Below are 19,942 nucleotides of genomic sequence, written 5' to 3'. Positions count from 1 at the left end.
TTTTTTTAAAAGTGAAACATGGTTACAATTTTAATATCATTATTAAACCAAAAATTCAAAACTAAAAACATTTCATGTATTAAACAAATCGATTACACATTAAAAGTTTAATAATTATCTATTACATGATAACCATAAACAAATATTTGTTCACAACAAATACATGTATTACATGATAACCATCCAAAAAAAATAAAAACTATCATCCATTATATGATCATCATCTAAACACATACTAAAATTAATTTGATAAAAAAATAAAGATGTAAAAGATCTATCATTTTTGTATAATTTTATCTTGGTGGGTAGAAATAATTTTTAAAAATTTAAAAATAATTTTTTAACATTTATTTTTGTCAAATTAGTTTATATTTATCAAATTGATGATTTCAAAATGGAGCAACGTTGTCTTTAATTATCCTTATTTGAAACTAGATTCAAAATTAAAGATTAAATATATCACAATTGAAAGGATATGAACCAAAGTGATACAAATTCCAAATTATAGAGATTGTTTATGTAATTCGCCCAACATTAAATAATTATTAGTTAATACATATCGATTCGCAATTAATATCAATAGGTCAATAATTATAATTTTTTTAATTTTTATTTTTATGACACATGACTTTAAAATTTTATATATATATATATATATTCATCATTTCAATTATTATAACTTTAACTTTTCTTATGTTGAGAAAGCGTTTGAATACTCTTATAAACGATCTAATTCTTAATTCTTAGAGCATCTCCACATAAATTTTCAAAATTTTGTATACTAATTTTTTGTTTTGAAGGCTTTATGTGACAAATGCACACATGAAAGTTCTCCACTATATATGTCAAATCTAATATTATATTATTTTTAATTGAAGACAAGAAAAAAAAGTAAATATCAAGGGTGTTCGCATCAAAAGTCACATTAGCTTTTGGCAGGGTGAAGTTGATACTAAAATATATCTGTTAAAGTACCCCCATCACATTTGAAATATACGGTGAAGGTGCTCTTATAGCTGGATATCTGATATCATGATTAATTTGGAATCATCTCGTGTTATTTAAAACCTTAGACTGATTGTAATTTCTACAATTAATGATGAAAATGTCTAGATACTCACCATTATCCAATCAGAAAATTTTGAATGGGTGATTGTATGGTGAAAATTAATTTGTGTAGTATAAGATTTATGTGTAAAATAAATCTGAATCACAAGATAAAAACATTGAATAATTTTTAAATTAATAAGGATAGATTCATAATATTACTGCATAATAATTATCAGTGTGTTTGGTTTCAGTTTTTTAAATTCAATTTTCTAGAAATTGATTTTTTTTTTTGTTTTTAATAAATATTTTTAAAATTTTAAGCAATTTTGTTTACTTTTTTTAAAATTTTAAGCAATTTTTGTTTACTTTTTTAGATGTACCTTATTTAGATGTATCTAAATAATAAAATATTTGTGAAAAAATATTTTAAAAAGTAATAAATATACAAAAATATGTTGAATTTTTATAATTTTTTTGTATTTGTGGTATTTAATGAATTTTAAAATATTTTTTTTACAAATATTATGTTTTTTAAATATATTAACGTTAGGTGTATTTAAAAATTAAAAAAATTCAATGAAAATAAAAAAAAAATCAAAAACAAAAAAATAAATTTTTTTAAAAATTAAAACCGAACTTACTTTGAAATATTTTAAGAACATTTTTTAATTTTTTTTTTTAAATTTTTTAACTTCTTTTTATAAGAGAAGATTGATCCACTTTCCAAAATAGACGGGTATAGTATTCTCTTCTTTTTATATACCCTTCCTCTCTTCTCTCTCTACCAATTCCATTTTTATTCTCTCTCTCTCTTGTTCTGAGAAAATCTCAAACGGCTCTATTGTCATATCTTTGGCTGGTTTGTTTCCGCTCTCCATGGGATTCTGTGCTCCCTGATTTCCCTCTCAGAAAAAAAATAAAAAGGCCCATCAATCAAACCAACATAAAGGAGTTGATGTTGATAGTTCAGTTTCAGTCACTTTCACTTCCCTTGATCCATTCGTTTCTTTTCTTTTCTTAATCCCCACAATCACATCCTCACTCCAATCTGTGTTCTTTACTTTCCACTTTAAGCTGTTTTCAGAAAGAGCGAGAGAGAGAGAGAGTTTCTAAATGGGTGGTAGTGACAGTTTATTTGATTTTCTTGAAGAATCAGAAGATATCTTCAGCTTTCTTGAGAGTTTAGAGGGTGCTGTGGAAGAGTTTCCTCTAGTACTTTCACCATTGGAGGAAAATGGTTTGGGTTTAAAAGAAAAGATTGAGACACCCACAAGGCTTGTTTCTCAGAAATCAGCTTCTTCAAGTGCTTTTCAAGAGTCTGAGACAGAGATTGAAATTTGTTCACCGAAGAGAAAGAGACAGAAGCACACTGAGACACAGGGTTTTTCGGAGGAGTTAGCGAACCCAGATGGGCAACAGAAGGTGTCTCATATAACGGTGGAGCGTAACCGGAGGAAGCAGATGAACGAGAATTTGTCGGTGTTGCGGTCACTCATGCCTTCCTTCTATGTCAAAAGAGTAAGATTTTTGCTTGTGTTTAATTCTCAAGTCGAGACAACAAACGGTTTTTTTTTTTTTTTTTTTTTTTTTGAGTATTGGTAAAACTAAAAAAATTGTTAACTCAGAAATATAAGAGTAGACATGTTGCTTCAATTTAGAATAGATATCTTGTTCATCTTAAAATATAATCTTTAAGAAAAAAAAACATTCTTTATATAAAATTTTAATAAAAATTATGTGAGGTGACATTTTAAAATTCAAATACAATCAATCAAGATATAAAAAAGGCTACTCATTGTGTATAATAATCATATGAGTAGTGTTATTTAAATTCAAAAATTATATTCAATTTTTAAACTCAATAATATAACAACGTTTTAAAATATTTAAAATAAATCTCTCATATTTTTTATAAATCTCTTATATTTTTTTTAATCATCCATCCATCATGTTATTTCTAAATCATATACTAAGTTGGAAATACATATTGCTCTTCTTATTTTGAAAAATAAATTGGAAATAGAAATTTCATATAGAATACTTTACAAATAGATATCATGTAAACTTTGAGATAACCTTTCTAGGAAAATAATTTGCAAATAGAAAATTTATACAGAATAATTTGGTAGTGATATTTTTTAAAAGATGTGTCACTTTTTAATGGATCATTTGGTTTAAAATGAATGTTTTGAATAAATTTTATGTATATTGTATATCATTTTTCTCTTACCTCTCCTCTTTTGTAATTTTTTCTCCTTTCATGTAGGGAGATCAAGCGTCAATAATAGGAGGGGTTGTGGATTATATCAATGAGTTGCAACAAGTTCTACACTCACTTGAGACGAAGAAGCAAAGGAAAGTTTACAGTGAAATGCTGAGCCCTAGGATTGTCTCAAGTCCAAGACCGTCACCACTTAGCCCTAGGAAACCACCATTGAGCCCTAGACTTATAAGCGTACCCATAAGCCCTGGAACCCCACAACCAACTAGCCCTTACAAGCCTAGATTGCACCAAGGTTACCTTTCTCCAACCATACCCACTTCGCTCGAACCGTCTTCTTCTTGTTCTTCTTCGTCTTCCTCCATTAATGATAGTGTTAACGAGCTCGTGGCTAACTCAAAATCAGCTATTGCTGATGTGGAGGTGAAGTTCACTGGGGCCAATCTTCTTCTCAAGACTGTGTCTCCTCGGATTCCAGGACATGCTTCAAAGATAGTATCCGCTCTCGAAGACCTCTCGCTTGAAATTCTTCATGTGAGCATCAACACCATTGATGAAACCATGGTTAACTCATTCACCATCAAGGTAACAAATAAAATCAATACGAAGCTCTATCTTCTAATTTTTTATGAAACAAATACCGGCCCAAATTTTTTTTTTTTCAAAAAATGGTCAAGAATGTTGTGCTGGAAGCATTGCATTCATTTTGAACTATCAAGATAAATGCAGAGCTATCATGGTACATTCTAAACACTTTATTTGTAAAATGTAGCATTATTGATTTTTTACACCCCAATAAATATTTGAATACGTTATTAATTTGAAATTTCTTCGCTAAATTATTATATACTAAAATAATAGCCCTTAATAAGTATAATAGACATTTTTACAGCATAACTTTTGGTTTGTTCTTTTCATTTGGAGCTGCATGGTGTTTCTTTTTGTCCTCCCACACACACACACACACACACACACTTCACGAGTCCTTTTTCTTTTAACTAGTAAGACATCAAAAAATCACTAATACATGTGAAGTTCAATAGTATTTATTTTTCAAGAAAATGCTACATAAAGGGAATTTATATTCAAAAAAGTCCATGTAGCCATTGCAAATTTTAATTTATCAGTCACAACTATGGCATTCTAATTTGCCAAAAAAAAAAAAAAAGATAAGTGTAGAATTCAAATATTTAATGCCAATTTACATTTGCACTGTAGGTGTGAGCTATTCATAAGATAAATAAAATCTGTATATTTTAAAAATATTTTTTTCTAGAGTGAAAATTTTGTTCTTCAAACATTACTCTTGTCCGTGATGATTTCACAACCAGTTTTTTTCATGAGGCATATTATGGTACTGAAGTGTGTTTAAATTTGAAGTGTACTGAGCCTCTGATTTCTCTCAGAGTGTCACTGAAAACCATGTTATTTCTATTGTCAGCATCATCATCTCATTATGACTATCATGATCACTATCATCATTCCACATAAATCTAACAAAAAATCACTTTGCATCATATTATTGATCGACTGTGTTGATTAAATTAAATCTTATTGAGAACCAATAATGATTGGTTATTATTACATTCTTGATAGATTGGAATTGAATGCCGACTTAGTGCCGATGAACTTGCTCACCAGATTCAGCAAACATTCTGCTGCTGCTAAGTGGAATCGAAGGTTGCATCAGTCCAAAACCCTAACTCTCTCTCTCTCTCTCTCGACTGAAATGTGAGGATGCATTTGCAACCATTAATCAGTTTCTTCAGAAGATGTAACGTAGATCAGTAATGACTTCACTTGTACCTGATAGCTAGTCTTGTAACCCTTCTAATTCCATCTATATATCAACTTTATTTTCACCTGGAAAATGGTAAGCACGGCCAAATATTTTATTAATATTTTTATCAAATATCTTTCATGTACGTGTAGGTCCTAAGTAGATTTATTGTCTAATAGGTCATATGAAAAAAATTTATCATAAAAAAAATCACTAATTATACGTTTTAGTGACAATTTATAAAAATCATGACAAAAGAAGTCATTAATTGTCAATTTTTAGCGTCATATAAAAAATTGTCACAAAAATTATTTTTAACGACAATTTTATCAAAATTTATTTTAAATAAGACTTGATATAAATTAAATCAAACTATTAAAATCTATTAGTAATTTACCCATGCCATACCATACCATACCCTACCATGTGGATTCTATATAAATTTTACACTTATATAATTATTTAGTAAAAATATTAATAAAATATTTAAAATTTCTAATATTATCCTTTTCACTTTCCATTTCAATTTTACTTGTCTTTTGCTATACAGATTTTTTTATCAATTTTTTTTATTTTATCACTAGACATACCTGACTTGTACTTATTACTGCGTGTCCCAGTTAGTAGGCAATGTTTAATTTAAAAAAAAAAAAAAATCAAGTGAAAAATTCATTTATGTATAAGTGGTGTTTGAGAAGTTGGTGTGCTAGGTTTTTTTATTTTTTTTTATTTTTTACACTGAAAGACAAATTTTTTACAGAATTAAAAAAAATAAATCTAAATAAAATATCACATCCAACTTCGGCACCGTTTGGGAAGTGATTTTGCCTCCGTTTGGGAAGTGGGTTGGCTTTTTGGCTTTTTGACTATTTTAGCCTGGGCTTAAAAGCTTGGTTTGGGAAGGACTTTTTGGCTTTTTGACTTTTTTGAATTTTTTTGTGAGAGAAAAATGTTGATTATGGGTTGGATGTGATGTTTTGTTTGTTATAACTAAAATAGCCTATTTTATTTTTTATGGCTAAAATAGCCAAAAAAGCCTGCAAACCCACTTGCCAAACACATATTTTGTAGGTTTTTTTAACTATTTTAACCATAAAAGAGAAAATAGACTATTTTAGCCACAACAAGTAAAACATCACATCTAACCCATAATCATTACATTCTTCTCTCACAAAAAAAGTCAAAAAAATAAAAAAAATCAAAAAGTCCCTCCCAAACTAAGGTTTTTAGCCCAGGCTAAAATAACTAAAAAAAGTAAAAAAGCAAGCCACTTTCCAAACCAACCCTCCATAATCATTTCACTTTTTTTCTCACAAACATCACATCCAACCACAAAAAACTTAACTACTTTCCCAAATATCAATTTTTTTTTATCCAGTAACATCATACAACTAAAAAAACTACATAAAAACTCCATTCCCAAACACCCACAACATAACCTTACTCATTTATATGTTCCTTTGTTCACAAGCTTTTTCTCGCACTTGTATCAAATGGACTATCCTGTTATATATATATACTAGTGTATGCCCGTGCCTAAAGGCACGGCGTAAAAAATGTTTTGTTTGAATAATTTTCATTTATTATTCTCTCCTAAGCTAGCTAGGAACATTGAGAACCAAGTATACCTAAAATTCTATTTTCTAATGACATACAAAAAGTGAATAGATAACATATGTTTGAGCAAGATCCCCTTTATTATAGACACAACTTCAAAATAAGAGGAATCACAAAGTGGTGTTCTCCCTTTGGAGCACACCATGCCAATATGAAAATGGTATTCTTGATCAAAATCTAAATAACAAACACCTCCAAATGTCTACCTCTCAAACCAAACCAAATTTATATAAATTTACACAACGGCAACCTGCCTCTAAATATTCAGAAAGTATATTAGTATATACACAAATTACTTTCACATATGCACATGATAAAGTTTTAGATTTACACTTGAAAACGAAGTGCATAGTTTTATACACTTGAAAATGACAAATCAATATAAGTTTCTTCATCAGCAAAAGGATAGAAATCAATTGTCGCAAAAACAAATGTAAAACTAATGATGCCTAAGGTCTCCTACATTCCAAAACAATTACCAAATCATTTAATAGAAGTGTCTAGACGAAAGTCGGAATACTTAAGACAAAGCTTTAAAGATAAAAGGTTTGCAATATATAAAGCTTAACAAATTGCTTAAAATTTGAAAAATTCTAAATGACTTAGTTAAACTAACCTAGAACGATGAAATTCTCAACAACCAATCAGAGAATTCTAAAAAAATAAAAAGACTTTTGCTAATGAGATTAATGAAAGCTTGAACATTATGAAACTACAAATTCAAACCAATTAAGTCATGAATTTCAAAATCAATTAATAAAAAAATTGAAATCCTAATCATTAACACAAAGAAGCCATGTAATTGAAATCCTAATCAAGAACATGAATTTGAAATTTTAGTAGATAAAAACTTGAACTCAACTTTTATAGTTGTAAAACAAATTAATTCATAAATTCTATAATTTTGTTAAGAGCCTACTCGTTAAAATTGCTTAAATGGTTGAATTTACAAAATCATTACATTCATATAATTCATATAATACCCCAATGTGACTAAACTAATCATGTAAATGAAAAAGTACTTTAAATAAGAGTAATTACACAAATGATTAATCTGAAAGTCATTAATTACATCAATTACAAAAACTTTAAAATTGAAATTGTTGCATTAAAAAATAACTAAAGTAAAACGACTTTATAGTGGTCTAATAGCCGTTTTAGTAATGATATATGAAATAAATAAAATAAATAAATCAAATCAAACGGATTAAAGGAATGTTATTCAAAGAAAAAAAAGAAAAGAGTCTAATATGAGTTCCTAGCATATTACTCGTGCCTAAAGACACTCTCATATAAATAGCTTAAATGGTTGAAACTTTTCTCTATAAAAAAATAAAAGATAAATCATATAACATGGAAGTTTGAAGAGATTACCTTGATTGGAGAGTTCAAGGGTGCCACTGGTTTGTTTCCTTCTATCAATGAACAATGCTGGACTCTTTCAAAAGCTTCTTCATCTCATCCAATTCCTATAGATTCATATCCAACCAACAGCGGTAGAGTATTTAACATGAATACGGAAGAAGATTAAAAAAGCAAAATTACTTCAGGAACATAAAGTCTAAATATGAGTATTTAAGAACATGACATATTTTCATAGTACATACCGTGGAAAAAATTAGAAAATTTAAAATTTGCTTGGCAAAAGTGTCACCCTTCAAAAATATATAAAAACAATGCCCAAATAGTACACATTAAAATCCATTTAAACTACTAAGATAATTGTGGAACATAAAATTTTGTAAAATTCATGTGAGTTTACCACTTTGGATGCTATTTAGGATAAAGATGAAAGAGAAATGTGCCTTCAAACATTATCATATCTTTTCAAACAAATTAAATGAAGTATGCAAAAATTGTTGCTCACTTGAGATTGCCACTCTTTCAACATGTTTAGTTTACACAACAATAAATACAAAATGTCTGATTCTTTGCCTTTTAATGAACTCTCTCAATAAGCCATCCTCTTTCTCCGAGGCCAAGCACTATTCTTCTCTCATTGAACCAGTTTCTGCTCATCATCTCCCAAACAAAATCTCTAAGAACCAATGTCATATCACTGAAATTTTAAAAAAATGCAGTGCATTTCAATCAAAATTTACAGACAATATATAAAATTTTTGGAAGCCAATATATAACATTTTTGGAAGCCAACAAAGTTGATTGTTGAAAACCAACAAAAATTCATTTTTGAAATCAAAACCAATTTGAAAAATGAACCCATTTCATGAAGATCAAGTATTATTTTAGATCTAAAACCTTTTAAAAAATTAAATCCATTTAAGAAACAAAACCTATTTCAAAAATCAAAACTTATTTCTTACTTCAAAATTAAACCCATGTCAGAAGCCAAACTGTAAATAAAAACCCACACAATGACCAACCCAACCAAACACTTGAATTTTGTAAAATTTCAATTGAACAAAATTACTCGGGCATAATTTTGTAATTTCAATTGAATTTTGTAGTTTCGACTTTCAAATTTCAATTGAATTTTGTAAGAACAAAGTTCTTGGTGCTTGGATGGGTTTAATTATTGGGTTGTAATTAATTGTGGAGAATGGAATTCAAATAAAATGTATTAGATTGATTCAAAAATTAATGGAAACAGTATGGATTCAAAAATTCACCCTAAAATATTAAAACTGAATGAACCATAATAACAATATGTACATAACCTTGAAGCCTCAGGATTCTCAATGACCCACAAAGAACTGAAGAACTGAAGAAAAATCAATGAAGGTAGTGAAACAGACACAATTTTAATGGAAACAGCCACTGCCACATTTAATTAATTGATTCAAAAATTAATGGAAACAGACACAGCCACAAAAACAATGTAAGATACCTCTGTTTTGAATTTTCTAGTTTTAAATTTCAAATTTCAATTAGTGCTTGGGTGGGTTTAATTAATTGTGGAGGATGGGTTGTAATTAATTGTGGAGAATGGAATTCAAATAAAATGTATTAGATTGATTCAAAAATTAATGGAAAATGGAAATAATATGGACTCAAAAATTAGTATGTACATAACCTTGAACCGAAACAGTACGGACTCAAAAATTAGTGCTTGGGTGAGTTTAACAGTATGTACATAACCTTGAACTGAAGGACTAAAGAAAAATGAAAATAGACACAGCCACATTTTAATGGAAACAGACACAATTTTAATGGAAACTGCCACAGCATCAGTTTGTTGTTAGAGATGCAACTCGTTTCCATCATTTCAAAGATGGAACTTGATCTTGCAATGAGTACTGGTAAAACTTGCCCCAAAGGTTTTCCAATTTCACAACCAACATGCCCCATAGAAAATCGAATGTCAATTCCATATTTATACTGAAAAGTTCGTACAGAAGTGCAAACACAAGTGGCGTTTCAACTTTGAGTGCTGGGATTGCCACAGTTAACTGCTACAGTTATTTTCCAGAATATTTAATTGATCTACATGTGGCGGTTGAAAACAAATCAAGGGAAGCTGCGTTGGCAATGAAGTAGACCGCAGGATTTTTGGCTACGGGTTTGAGGAGGTTAAAGCACTATGGAGACTAATTAGATGATTCAAAAATTAATGGAAACAAACACAGCCACAAATACAATGTAAAATACCTCTGTTCTGAATTTTCTAGTTTCAAATTTCAAATTTCAATTAGTGCTTGGGTGGGTTTAATTAATTGTGGAGGATAGGTTGTAATTAATTGTGGAGAACGAAATTCAAATAAAATGTATTAGATTGATTCAAAAATTAATGGAAAATGGAAATAATATGGACTCAAAAATTAGTATGTACATAACCTTGAACTGAAACAGAATGGACTCAAAAATTAGTGCTTGGGTGGGTTTAAGAGTATGTACATAACCTTGAACTGAAGAACTGAAGAAAAATGGAAATAGACACAACCACATTTTAATGGAAACAGACACAGCCAAATCTTGGCTCCAACAATTTATCCAACTAAAATTAAAAATAAAAAACTTGAAGCGTATATAGAGAGGTACCGGAGCTCCCATGGCTCAGATTCGTAGACAGTGTTCTAGAGGGTTCCTCCCCTTCTCCATCTCCTTCCTTCTTCGCCGCCACTACTCCGGTGAGCTCTTTAGCCTCGGCAGAGAACCAAAACCTCCAGTGTCTGCATTGCGACATCAACAGTTAATTTCTAATTGCTGGAGGTTAGAAACCCATTTCATAGGTTTCAAGAGAAATCAAAACCCATTTCATAGGTTAGAAACAATTTATTCAATAGAGATAGAAATCCATTTGCTGGAGGTTACACAACCAAAACTATCCAGTCCAGAACCGAAACCAGAGAGCTGGGCAGAGAGATGGAGAAGGTTTGTGTGACAGTATGAGGAAGAGAGTTTAAAATCAAGGATGAGGAGATAGAGAGAGAGAGAGAGAGAGAGAGAGGTAGGTGGGCGGCCTTTCAGAGACGTGGGAGAGAGAGAAGAGTTTTTGGGCGGGAACTAAGTATTTATTATATTTGAGAGGATTGATCTGAGTCATTGATATACATCTAAGATTCATCTCAGCCATTCAATGAAAGTGTGTCTCTGATATATTTGTATACATTTTCAAAATCCTTTCTCCCTTATTATATAGATATATATATATAAAGAAATGCTAATATAGATATGCCGCCTGCATTAACCGGCATGATCAATTAGAATAATTGACACAAAATCCAAAATTAAAATATTGAGTTGATTTTTTGATTTTTAATTTTTTGATTTTTTTGGCTATTTAGTTTTTTGACTATTTGAGTCTGGGCTCAAAAGCTTGGTTTGGGAAGGACTTTTTGACTTTTTGATTTTTTTGACTTTTTTTGTGAGAGAAGAGTGTAATGATTATGGATTAGATGTGATGTTTTGTCTGTTGTGGCTCAAATAGCCTATTCTGTCTGTTGTGGCTCAAAGAGCTAAAAGAGCCCAAATGAACTCTTCCCAAACGACACCTAAATTTATAAAGATAAAATTGACCCGGCAAAGAAAAATAAAAAAATTGGTGTGTTGCCGAGGAGAATTGGAGAATATTGTGATGATACATAGAGAAGGATTTGGTGGTGGGCAGTGGCGGAGGAAGCATGGGATCAGTGTTACGTGTCCTTTTTGGATTTTGAATTTTTTATTTTTATAAATATAAAGAAAATATTTTAAATAAAAAATTATAAAAATATTATTAGAGTGACATGTCATTGACATTTTAAAAATTATGAGAACAATAATAATTATTTTGATTAAAAATGAAGAGACTATTATAAATAAATCATATTATCTGTGAAATTTTTTGAATGTAACGGCGATGCCATTATTAGTGATATGTAAGTATAAGTAATCTCACTATAAAGATATGAAATTTATTGGATTGTTAGTTATATTTGACATGTGAGGTTCGCTCTCTATTTGTTTATTTACCATTAGTCGGTGATATCACATACCAATGATGATGTGGTATTACCATTATATTAAATTTTCAATCAAATTTTGTATAAAAAAATAATTTGTCATTATATAATTTATTTTAAGGCTTATATCCATTTATTTTTGTATTGTCCCTGATACACTAGTTACAAATAGCATTCAGCTTGTTTGTTTCCAGTTTTCAGAAAATTCTATTTTTTTATTTTTCGTATTTTAATGTTTTGAATGAATTTTTTCAATATTTTAAGCAATTTTTTTTATTTTATTTTTAGAAACACCTAATATAAATACACTTAAAAAGTATAATATTTATGAAAAAAATACATTAAATGCCAAAATATACAAAAAAAAAAAAGAAAAGAAAAGAAATTTCAGTATATTTTTTGTATTTTTGTATATTTATTAATTTTTTAAAATATGTTTTCACAAATATTTCACTATTTAGAAACATTTAAGTAAGGTGCATTTAAAAAAGTAAAAAAATTACTTAAAATTTAAAAAATATTCATTAAAAACAAAAAAATACGAAAAATAAAAAAACTCAGTTTTCAGAAAACTGAAACCAAACACACTGATTATTTTTTTTTTTATGATTCTCGAAATCAATAGTAAAAACTTGCGTGAAATATTTTTGTAAAAATTATTACTCCCTCTGTCCCAAAATATTAGTCCCTCTTAAAAAATCAAGTACAAAAATAATATAAATTTTTTATTTTGCCTTTTTTTTTTAAAATTCATAAACAATATAAAAAGTACAATAATGACATGTAAAATAAGAAATGCACTATCAAAGGGTAATTTTGGAAAATCAACTTTTTTAAAGTAAAATAATTGTACTATCAAAAAAATTTGAATTTCCCAAAATGGACCATTATTTTGGGACGGAGAGAGTATAATTAATAAGTGTCCCCTCTAATTTAATTTTCTGGCTCCGCCACTAGTAGTGGGTAGATGAAAATGATGGTAATATGATAAAATAAAATTTGGTATTAAAAGAAATTGGGTAATTTTTATTTTTTATTTTTCTATTAAGTCAATTGCAGGAAAAAGAATGCGAGGGAAGAATTTATATTTTTGAAAGACACGTAATATTCCCCCTTCTCCAAACTAAAGTTCATACCAACATTTTGTTGATCATGACAATTAAAAGAATGGAAGTTTATATAAAGAAAAAAGAAACAAAAAATGAATAAACTGAAATTGATCCATATGGTCAATAACTCCTATCTTTCTCAATGAACCTTTCATGTCAATTAAATTTTCAATCCTGAGTGCTAAGAAATGTACAATATTATGGTCCAGATTTCCATTAGGCATAAACTGAAAAATAATAAAATCAAATCAAATCAAGGGGCATCCTGGTGCTCATGATTTCTATAATGATGCATCACAAAACATAACTGATTTGAAGGCTTTGAATTGTTTTGCATAAATGTAAATAATATATCCTTGTGATTCAATTGACTTTGGTTCATGAATCGATTTTTTAATAAATAAAAAAATCTAATAAGCTTATAGAGATTGCTAATTTAGAAGCCACTAAATCATACGAGATTGTTTATATTGTTCAAAATTCCTCAAGTTGATCATATACTCACATGTCTTACTTCCAAAATTTTGTCGTCAGTAAAGAAATACAAAGAAGCAGAAATCTATAGGTACACAGAAATCGGTCATAGAAATGCAAAATACAGATATTGTGTTCATAGTAAAACTGGAAGAAGAATGTTTGGTTTGTCCTTGCGCTGAGGAAAAAAAGAAAAAAAGAAAAAGAAAAAGAATTATTGCTTCCGAAAAAGACAAAAGAAAAAAAAATTGTTTGCTTGTGACATTAATTACATCCGTAAATATACGTAACTTATATAATAAAATAGGTTTTAAGATCTTGCATGTGACATTTCTTTGAATGGCCCCTAGTCTAATGTGAGCAAAATGGGCCTAGAGATATTTCCTTGATTTTTAAATAAAAAAATATTATGCATTATCAATTTTTTTAAATTTTTTTTTTTTACTACTTTGTATAACTGCTTACACAAATACTTATGTTTGATTATTTATTTAGAAATAATCATTAAAGAAAAGGTGAATAAAAATAATAGATTTGTATGTATTCTGATTATATAAGATGGTAAAAAAAAAAAACTCTTTTCGAACATACTTAAAGTCACCCAGGCTGTACATTTCTTTTTGAAGTAGCAGACATGATCTTGACATTCTTTTTGTCTTGCAAAGCTAACCCTAGAGTGGGGTGATACTATGCCTCCCTCGTTCTGCCTCTTTGTCATTCATTATGCTTACAGATAGACGTTAATGGCAATTTTGGACCATTCAACAGATAATAATAGAGAATAATTATTTAGTAGTGACATGGGTAAGCTCATAAAAATTATAGCCTATCGTTTAGGGCACAATACATATCTCAAATACTAAAATCCAGCACTGCTAATGCCCCACATAGCAATAAGAACTAATGACATCAAGACACGTGACAAGAGAAGGGTAAGCCACATCAGCAGACAAAGATCTGTAAAGTTATTGCCACAGCACATTGCTATTAATGAGGCCCCTTACAGCATTTATTGCGATAACCCCTCTCCGTCGGGACAGCACGCCCTCACCCTGAATAAGGTAAGCTATAACATAGACTTTTGGCCAAGGTGACAGGTCGGAAGGGACAACGAAATGATTACTAGAGGATATAAGTAGACGTTGAAGACAAGAAGAAGGTTAAGCTTTTCTATCTCTAGTCTATCTCTACAATCCATTTTTCTTCCTAACTTGCTCGTCGGAGGGTTCGCTGGGGACTCCCCGTTCCCCATTGGACTTTTGTGCAGGTTCCCCCATGGGCTTGGTTATTCGGATATAGGCTTGAGGAGCATGGATTAGTCCGACCTGTTCCACCTGGAATGAACTGCATCATCAAGTAGTTTTGAAATATCAAAATATTATGTGCCAATATTTATATGGTGCTCTAAACCGATCACGTAATAGGAAATTTTATGAATAAAATATGGTAAGTCATTTTTATTAAATAGTTGGGAAACAAAAAATGACGCACTTAATGTGTATTATAATTTTTATTTATAAAAAATATTATATAAATAATACCATATACTACTTTGATAATATTTAATATTATTTCTGCAAAGAAGCCCTTATTGATAGGTTTTGAGACATTGGTCCTATCTACACTAGTCGATGTCCTCAAAATAAGCACGATAGGTCTGGTTCTCAATGGATCTAACACTAATGAATGTACGTTTAGGAACAAACAATTTAGTGTCAAAAAGTTTATTTTTTAGACTAATATTTTTTATCATTAAAATTTTAATTTTTTTTGTTAAAAATACAACAATTACACTTTTAACAATTAAAATATTTATTTTTAAAACGTTAATCTATTATAATGATTCTTAAAATTAGACCAAAATGGCACCAATGAGAGAAATTTTTTTTTTGATCGGCAAAAACAAAATCTTTATTGATGAAACATATAAAGAATGAAATATTACATCAATAAAGAGGAGTTTGGAGCTAAAAAAAAGCTCCAAGCGCCAGTTGGTGAGGCACCAACTAAAGAAAGCAGCAAAAAAACAAACAGATAGATAAACTATTCTAAGCCTTGTAACTAAGCATCAAAACTAGAAGATAATCTGATAGGAGACAAACTGATAGTAACAGATGGTAGATTGGTGAACACATAGACAGAGTCACCCACACCAGACCCAGCTTCACACACCAAAACAGAACACACCAACACTGAACCATAAGGAGCAATCTTCACACTGATAGAGAGACTAGACCAATCGCCACACTGATCTGATAAATGTGGACAGCAACTAAACCATAAGGAGCAAAACCATTGCTACTTCTAAGCCAAAAAGAATTAGAGAAATTTAGCAGTATTACAACAGATAGAGAAATTTAGCAGCACAAAACACCAAACAACTGAAATCCAGACAGCAAAATTACTGCAGTTTAGAGCAGATTACAGCAGCACAAACAGAATTCAGCCCAAATATTTGAAAACAGAGTCCAAAACACTATTTTCCACCTCTGATCTGTTTCCAGTTGTAGACAAGATCATCCACTAAGTAGGGGAAGTCCTTGATGGAAGCTTTTAGCCAAACTGCAGCTTTGAATTTGATGAGTTCGAGAAGACCTGTACAGGCGGGTTGTGCATTAGAAAACACACTTTCATTTCTGATTTTCCAAATAGACCAAATAACAATTAATGGGGTTGCTCTCCAAATTAATCTGTGAAGCTTATTAAATTTCCCACTCATCCACCAAGAAAGTAGACCATCTACTGACTTAGGAATACACCATTGTAGTCCCCATTCCTCAACAACAGCACACCAGATTGACCAAGAAAAATGGCAGTGCAGCAGAACATGAGAAGCAGTTTCTAGCTCAGAGCTGCAAAAGTGACAGAGGGGTGATGCATTGCTGTCCAGAATCCCAATTTTTAGCAGAAAATCTGCACTTTTGATTCTATTTTTCCAGGCAAGCCATGAAAAGAAAGAGACTCTGGGGGGCAATAATGAATTCCAAACACATCTGCTTATCTTCAGGTGAGGGCCAAGAAGAGATGAACTGTTGGAATATAGAGCAGAAGCAGAAAAACCAGAACCTGAATCATTTCACCAGACTTGACAATCTTCACAGTCAAAACATAAAGTTGGAGCAGAGGATAAAAGAGTATACAATCTCACTTCTTCAGCCAATTCCCATGAATATAGCTCTCTTTTATGAGGGAGGTTCCAATCAGTTGGGCTTGTTTTCCTTACAAAAAAATTATGTAGAGAGCCTTCCTTATCAGATGACAGATTATAGAGCAGAGGAAAAGAAGATTTCAGACACAAACCATTGCACCATCTGTCCAGCCATAATCTAATTCTGGTACCATTCCCAACCTTAATAGAACAGTTGTCCACAAAGAAGTTGCAAATAGGACTGTTAAAAACCCCAATTGATAAAATGTCACTCCATAGTTTAGAATATTTATAAGAAGAGCTCAAAGGTGGAAGCCAACAGGATTCATTGATTTTATATTTGCTGCATACCACTGACCTCCAGAGTGCCTTGGCTTGGTTTCCAAATTTCCACCACCACTTGAGAAGGAGACACACATTAACATCTCTAATCCTTCTGATGCCTAATCTACCTTGATCAATTCTCTTTGTAACTTCCTCCCACTTTACTATATGAACTTTTCTTTTAAGATCACTACCACCCCATAAGAATACGGCCTCCAACCTTTCTATTTCTTTAGCCACTCCTTCAGGTATTTTAAACAAAGAAAGAAAGTAAACTGGTAAGCTGGAGAGGGTAGACTTTATCAAAGTTAATCTACCAGCGAAGGACAGCAGTTTTCTCTTCCAACCTGACAATCTAGACTTGATTTTATCAATAACAGGCTTCCAGGTAGATTTTCTTCCAAGGTTTGCACCTAGAGGCAGCCTTAAAAATTTTAAAGGGAGATTCTACACCTTACAATTGAGAAGAAAGGCAAAAGTGTTTGTACATTCATCAGCCACACCAACACCACACACTACACTCTTGTGGTAGTTAATTTTGAGATCGGATAAGACTTCAAAGCATCTGAGAACTCTTTTTATGGATACCAATTGATCCCAATCAGCTTCACAAAAGAGGATTGAGTCATCTGCAAATTGTAAATGTGAGATGAGTACATTGTTAGATCCAGCAACCACCCCTTTGAGAATTCCAAGATTAAGGGCTCTGACTAGGAGGATGTTAAGGCCTTTCGCCACTATGTTGAAGAGGAATGGTGAAAGTGGGTCGCCCTGCCTAAGTCCCCTATGAGGGGAAAATTCCTCGGTAGGTGAACTATTCACTAGAACGGAGATTCTTGCTGAAGTGACACAAGTCCTCATTCAAGAGATCCATTTAACCCCTAGGCCAAAACTGCTCATCAAAGAAAATAAGAATTCCCAATTTACCGAATCAAAAGCTTTCTCGAAATCCAGTTTGAGAATCAACCCTTGCTTTTTCGCCTTCTTCCACCTATCCACCACTTCATTAGCAATAAACACACCATCCAGAATATTTCTTCCTCCCAAGAATGTTGACTGAGTTTCACCAATGATTGAGGGAAGCACTGATTTCAACCTGAACGATAAGACTTTGGCCAAAATTTTGTAAATTGATCCCACAAGACTAATAGGTCTATAATTCGATAGGCCAATAGGATTGACCAATTTGGGGATGAGGGTGATGAATGAGCTATTAATGCCATATGCAAGCCTGCTATTAGAATGAAACTCCTTGAAAAATTGCATTATGTCCAGTTTCATAACCTTCCAGAATTTTTGATAACACAGTAGGTTGAACCCGTCGGGGTTTGGAGCTTTGTTATTGTTACAATCTTTGATTGCTGCAAATACCTCCGCTGCACTGAACTCCGCTACCAGATGTTGAGAAACATAAGATGGATCAATGGAATTGGACACCCCCGACAAAGAAGGCCTCTTAGCCCATGAGAACTTATAACAACATGAAAGAATTTGCTATTTTTATCGTCATTGAGAGACCAATTCAATCTGGATTTTTGATGCCAGATCCATTCAACCATTCTGTAGAGTTTCCACGGCTCACCTTTAACTTCCCTTCTTCTTGCCTTTTCTGAAGCAATCAGTGCTCTTTCCTCTGCAGCGATATCCAGAGCATGTAACTCTTCCTCTGAAAGCTTGATTTTATTAGCAATATTTCCAAATACCTCAATGTTCCAAGATTTTAAAATTTGCATCAGATGCTTTAGCTTTTGGGTAAGTATATATCCAGACCAACTAGCAAAAGTAGCACCTGACCATGTTGAGACAAACAACTGAGCAAACCCGGGGTGAAAAGTCCACATATTTAGGAATCTGAAAGGTTTTGGCTCCCAATCTCTGTCATCCTCCATCATTAATAAAGGGCAGTGATCTGAAATTAACCTTGGCAATCCCCACAATTTCATTGAGAAATTAATCAGCCATTCAAGGCTTAGTAAGACTCTATCAATTTTGTTCCATTTCTCTGATTCCTGGGCATTACACCAAGTGTATTTCCTTCCATGAAGTGGTAGATCATGAAGCTCACTATTCCCAATGAAATCATTACGGTGTTTCATACCCCTATCCCTCCTAGAGCAACCAACTCTTTCACTGATATGTCTAATCTCATTAAAGTCTCCAGCCATGCACCAAGGATTAGGGAAAGAAGATTTAAGCTTTAAAATATTATCCCAAAAAAATACTCTGGCACCAACATCATTAGGTGCATGAATATTGAGCAGTACACAATTATAAGAGTTGAATAAAGAACCAGAGAGTAGGATATACCTCCTATGATAGCAGTAACCAGAGAGTGTGAACACAGCAGGATCCCAGATACATAAAAGGCCTCCTGCTGTTTCTTTAGGATCTACAGACATAAATTCCATGTTTTTGCTTCCCCATAGCATTCTAGCATCAACATCTGATATAACTGCCCTTTTTGTTTCTTGAAAAAAAACAATGTCTATGTTTCTATCCTTGAGATGCCTCTTGATTCTGTCATGCTTCTCCTTTCTACCCATACCCCGGATATTCCAAGATAACAATCTCATTACAAACCAATTTATGCACTTAAAAGACCCTTCTACCAACCTTTACTGCTGGGCCTTCCCCTCCTTGTCAATTCTCTCTTTGTCTTTAATTTCTAAGCCCATGATTTTGTTAAGCACAATATCTTCTTTCCCATGATAATCAATGCCAAGTGTTTTCCCCAATTGGATAGTTGCTGCCGCCTCATAAAGGATCTGGTTCCTCAGAGATGATTCAGCTACAGAAGAATTTGGCTATGCTAAAGCT

General features: G+C 31.5%; 2 protein-coding genes across 2 annotated transcripts; one reads left to right on the top strand and one right to left on the bottom strand.

The window, feature by feature from the left end:
• The first annotated feature begins 1,785 nt into the window (after window positions 1–1,785).
• On the top strand, window positions 1,786–5,133 carry LOC114273275 (transcription factor SPEECHLESS). The gene is made up of 3 exons (XM_028215324.2): window positions 1,786–2,568; window positions 3,317–3,856; window positions 4,868–5,133. The coding sequence occupies exons 1-3, from the start codon at window positions 2,164–2,166 to the stop codon at window positions 4,937–4,939; spliced, it is 1,017 nt and encodes a 338-aa protein (XP_028071125.2). The 5' UTR covers window positions 1,786–2,163; the 3' UTR covers window positions 4,940–5,133.
• A 12,853-nt stretch (window positions 5,134–17,986) lies between these two features.
• Window positions 17,987–19,668, bottom strand: LOC145797603 (uncharacterized). The gene is made up of 2 exons (XM_082884978.1): window positions 18,708–19,668; window positions 17,987–18,516 (listed from the first exon to the last, which is right to left on the bottom strand). The coding sequence occupies exons 1-2, from the start codon at window positions 19,666–19,668 to the stop codon at window positions 17,987–17,989; spliced, it is 1,491 nt and encodes a 496-aa protein (XP_082741104.1).
• Window positions 19,669–19,942: the final 274 nt, after the last annotated feature.

This window comes from Camellia sinensis, chromosome 8, assembly GCF_055761805.1.
Source record: "Camellia sinensis isolate YWXY chromosome 8, ASM5576180v1, whole genome shotgun sequence".
In the NCBI taxonomy this organism is placed as follows: domain Eukaryota; kingdom Viridiplantae; phylum Streptophyta; class Magnoliopsida; order Ericales; family Theaceae; genus Camellia; species Camellia sinensis.
This window is presented reverse-complemented; position numbering and strand designations above follow the sequence as displayed.

What these genes read in the sequence shown, in the direction of transcription:
- LOC145797603 (XM_082884978.1), bottom strand. Translation starts at nt 19,668, where the DNA reads ATGGGTAGAAAGGAGAAGCATGACAGAATCAAGAGGCATCTCAAGGAT. An exon ending in AAGAAGAAGGGAAGTTAAAG is followed by an intron (nt 18,517 to 18,707) that starts GTGAGCCGTGGA and finishes AACATCTGGTAG; the next exon opens with CGGAGTTCAGTGCAGCGGAG.
- LOC114273275 (XM_028215324.2), top strand. Translation starts at nt 2,164, where the DNA reads ATGGGTGGTAGTGACAGTTTATTTGATTTTCTTGAAGAATCAGAAGAT. An exon ending in CTTCCTTCTATGTCAAAAGA is followed by an intron (nt 2,569 to 3,316) that starts GTAAGATTTTTG and finishes CCTTTCATGTAG; the next exon opens with GGAGATCAAGCGTCAATAAT. An exon ending in TTAACTCATTCACCATCAAG is followed by an intron (nt 3,857 to 4,867) that starts GTAACAAATAAA and finishes CATTCTTGATAG; the next exon opens with ATTGGAATTGAATGCCGACT.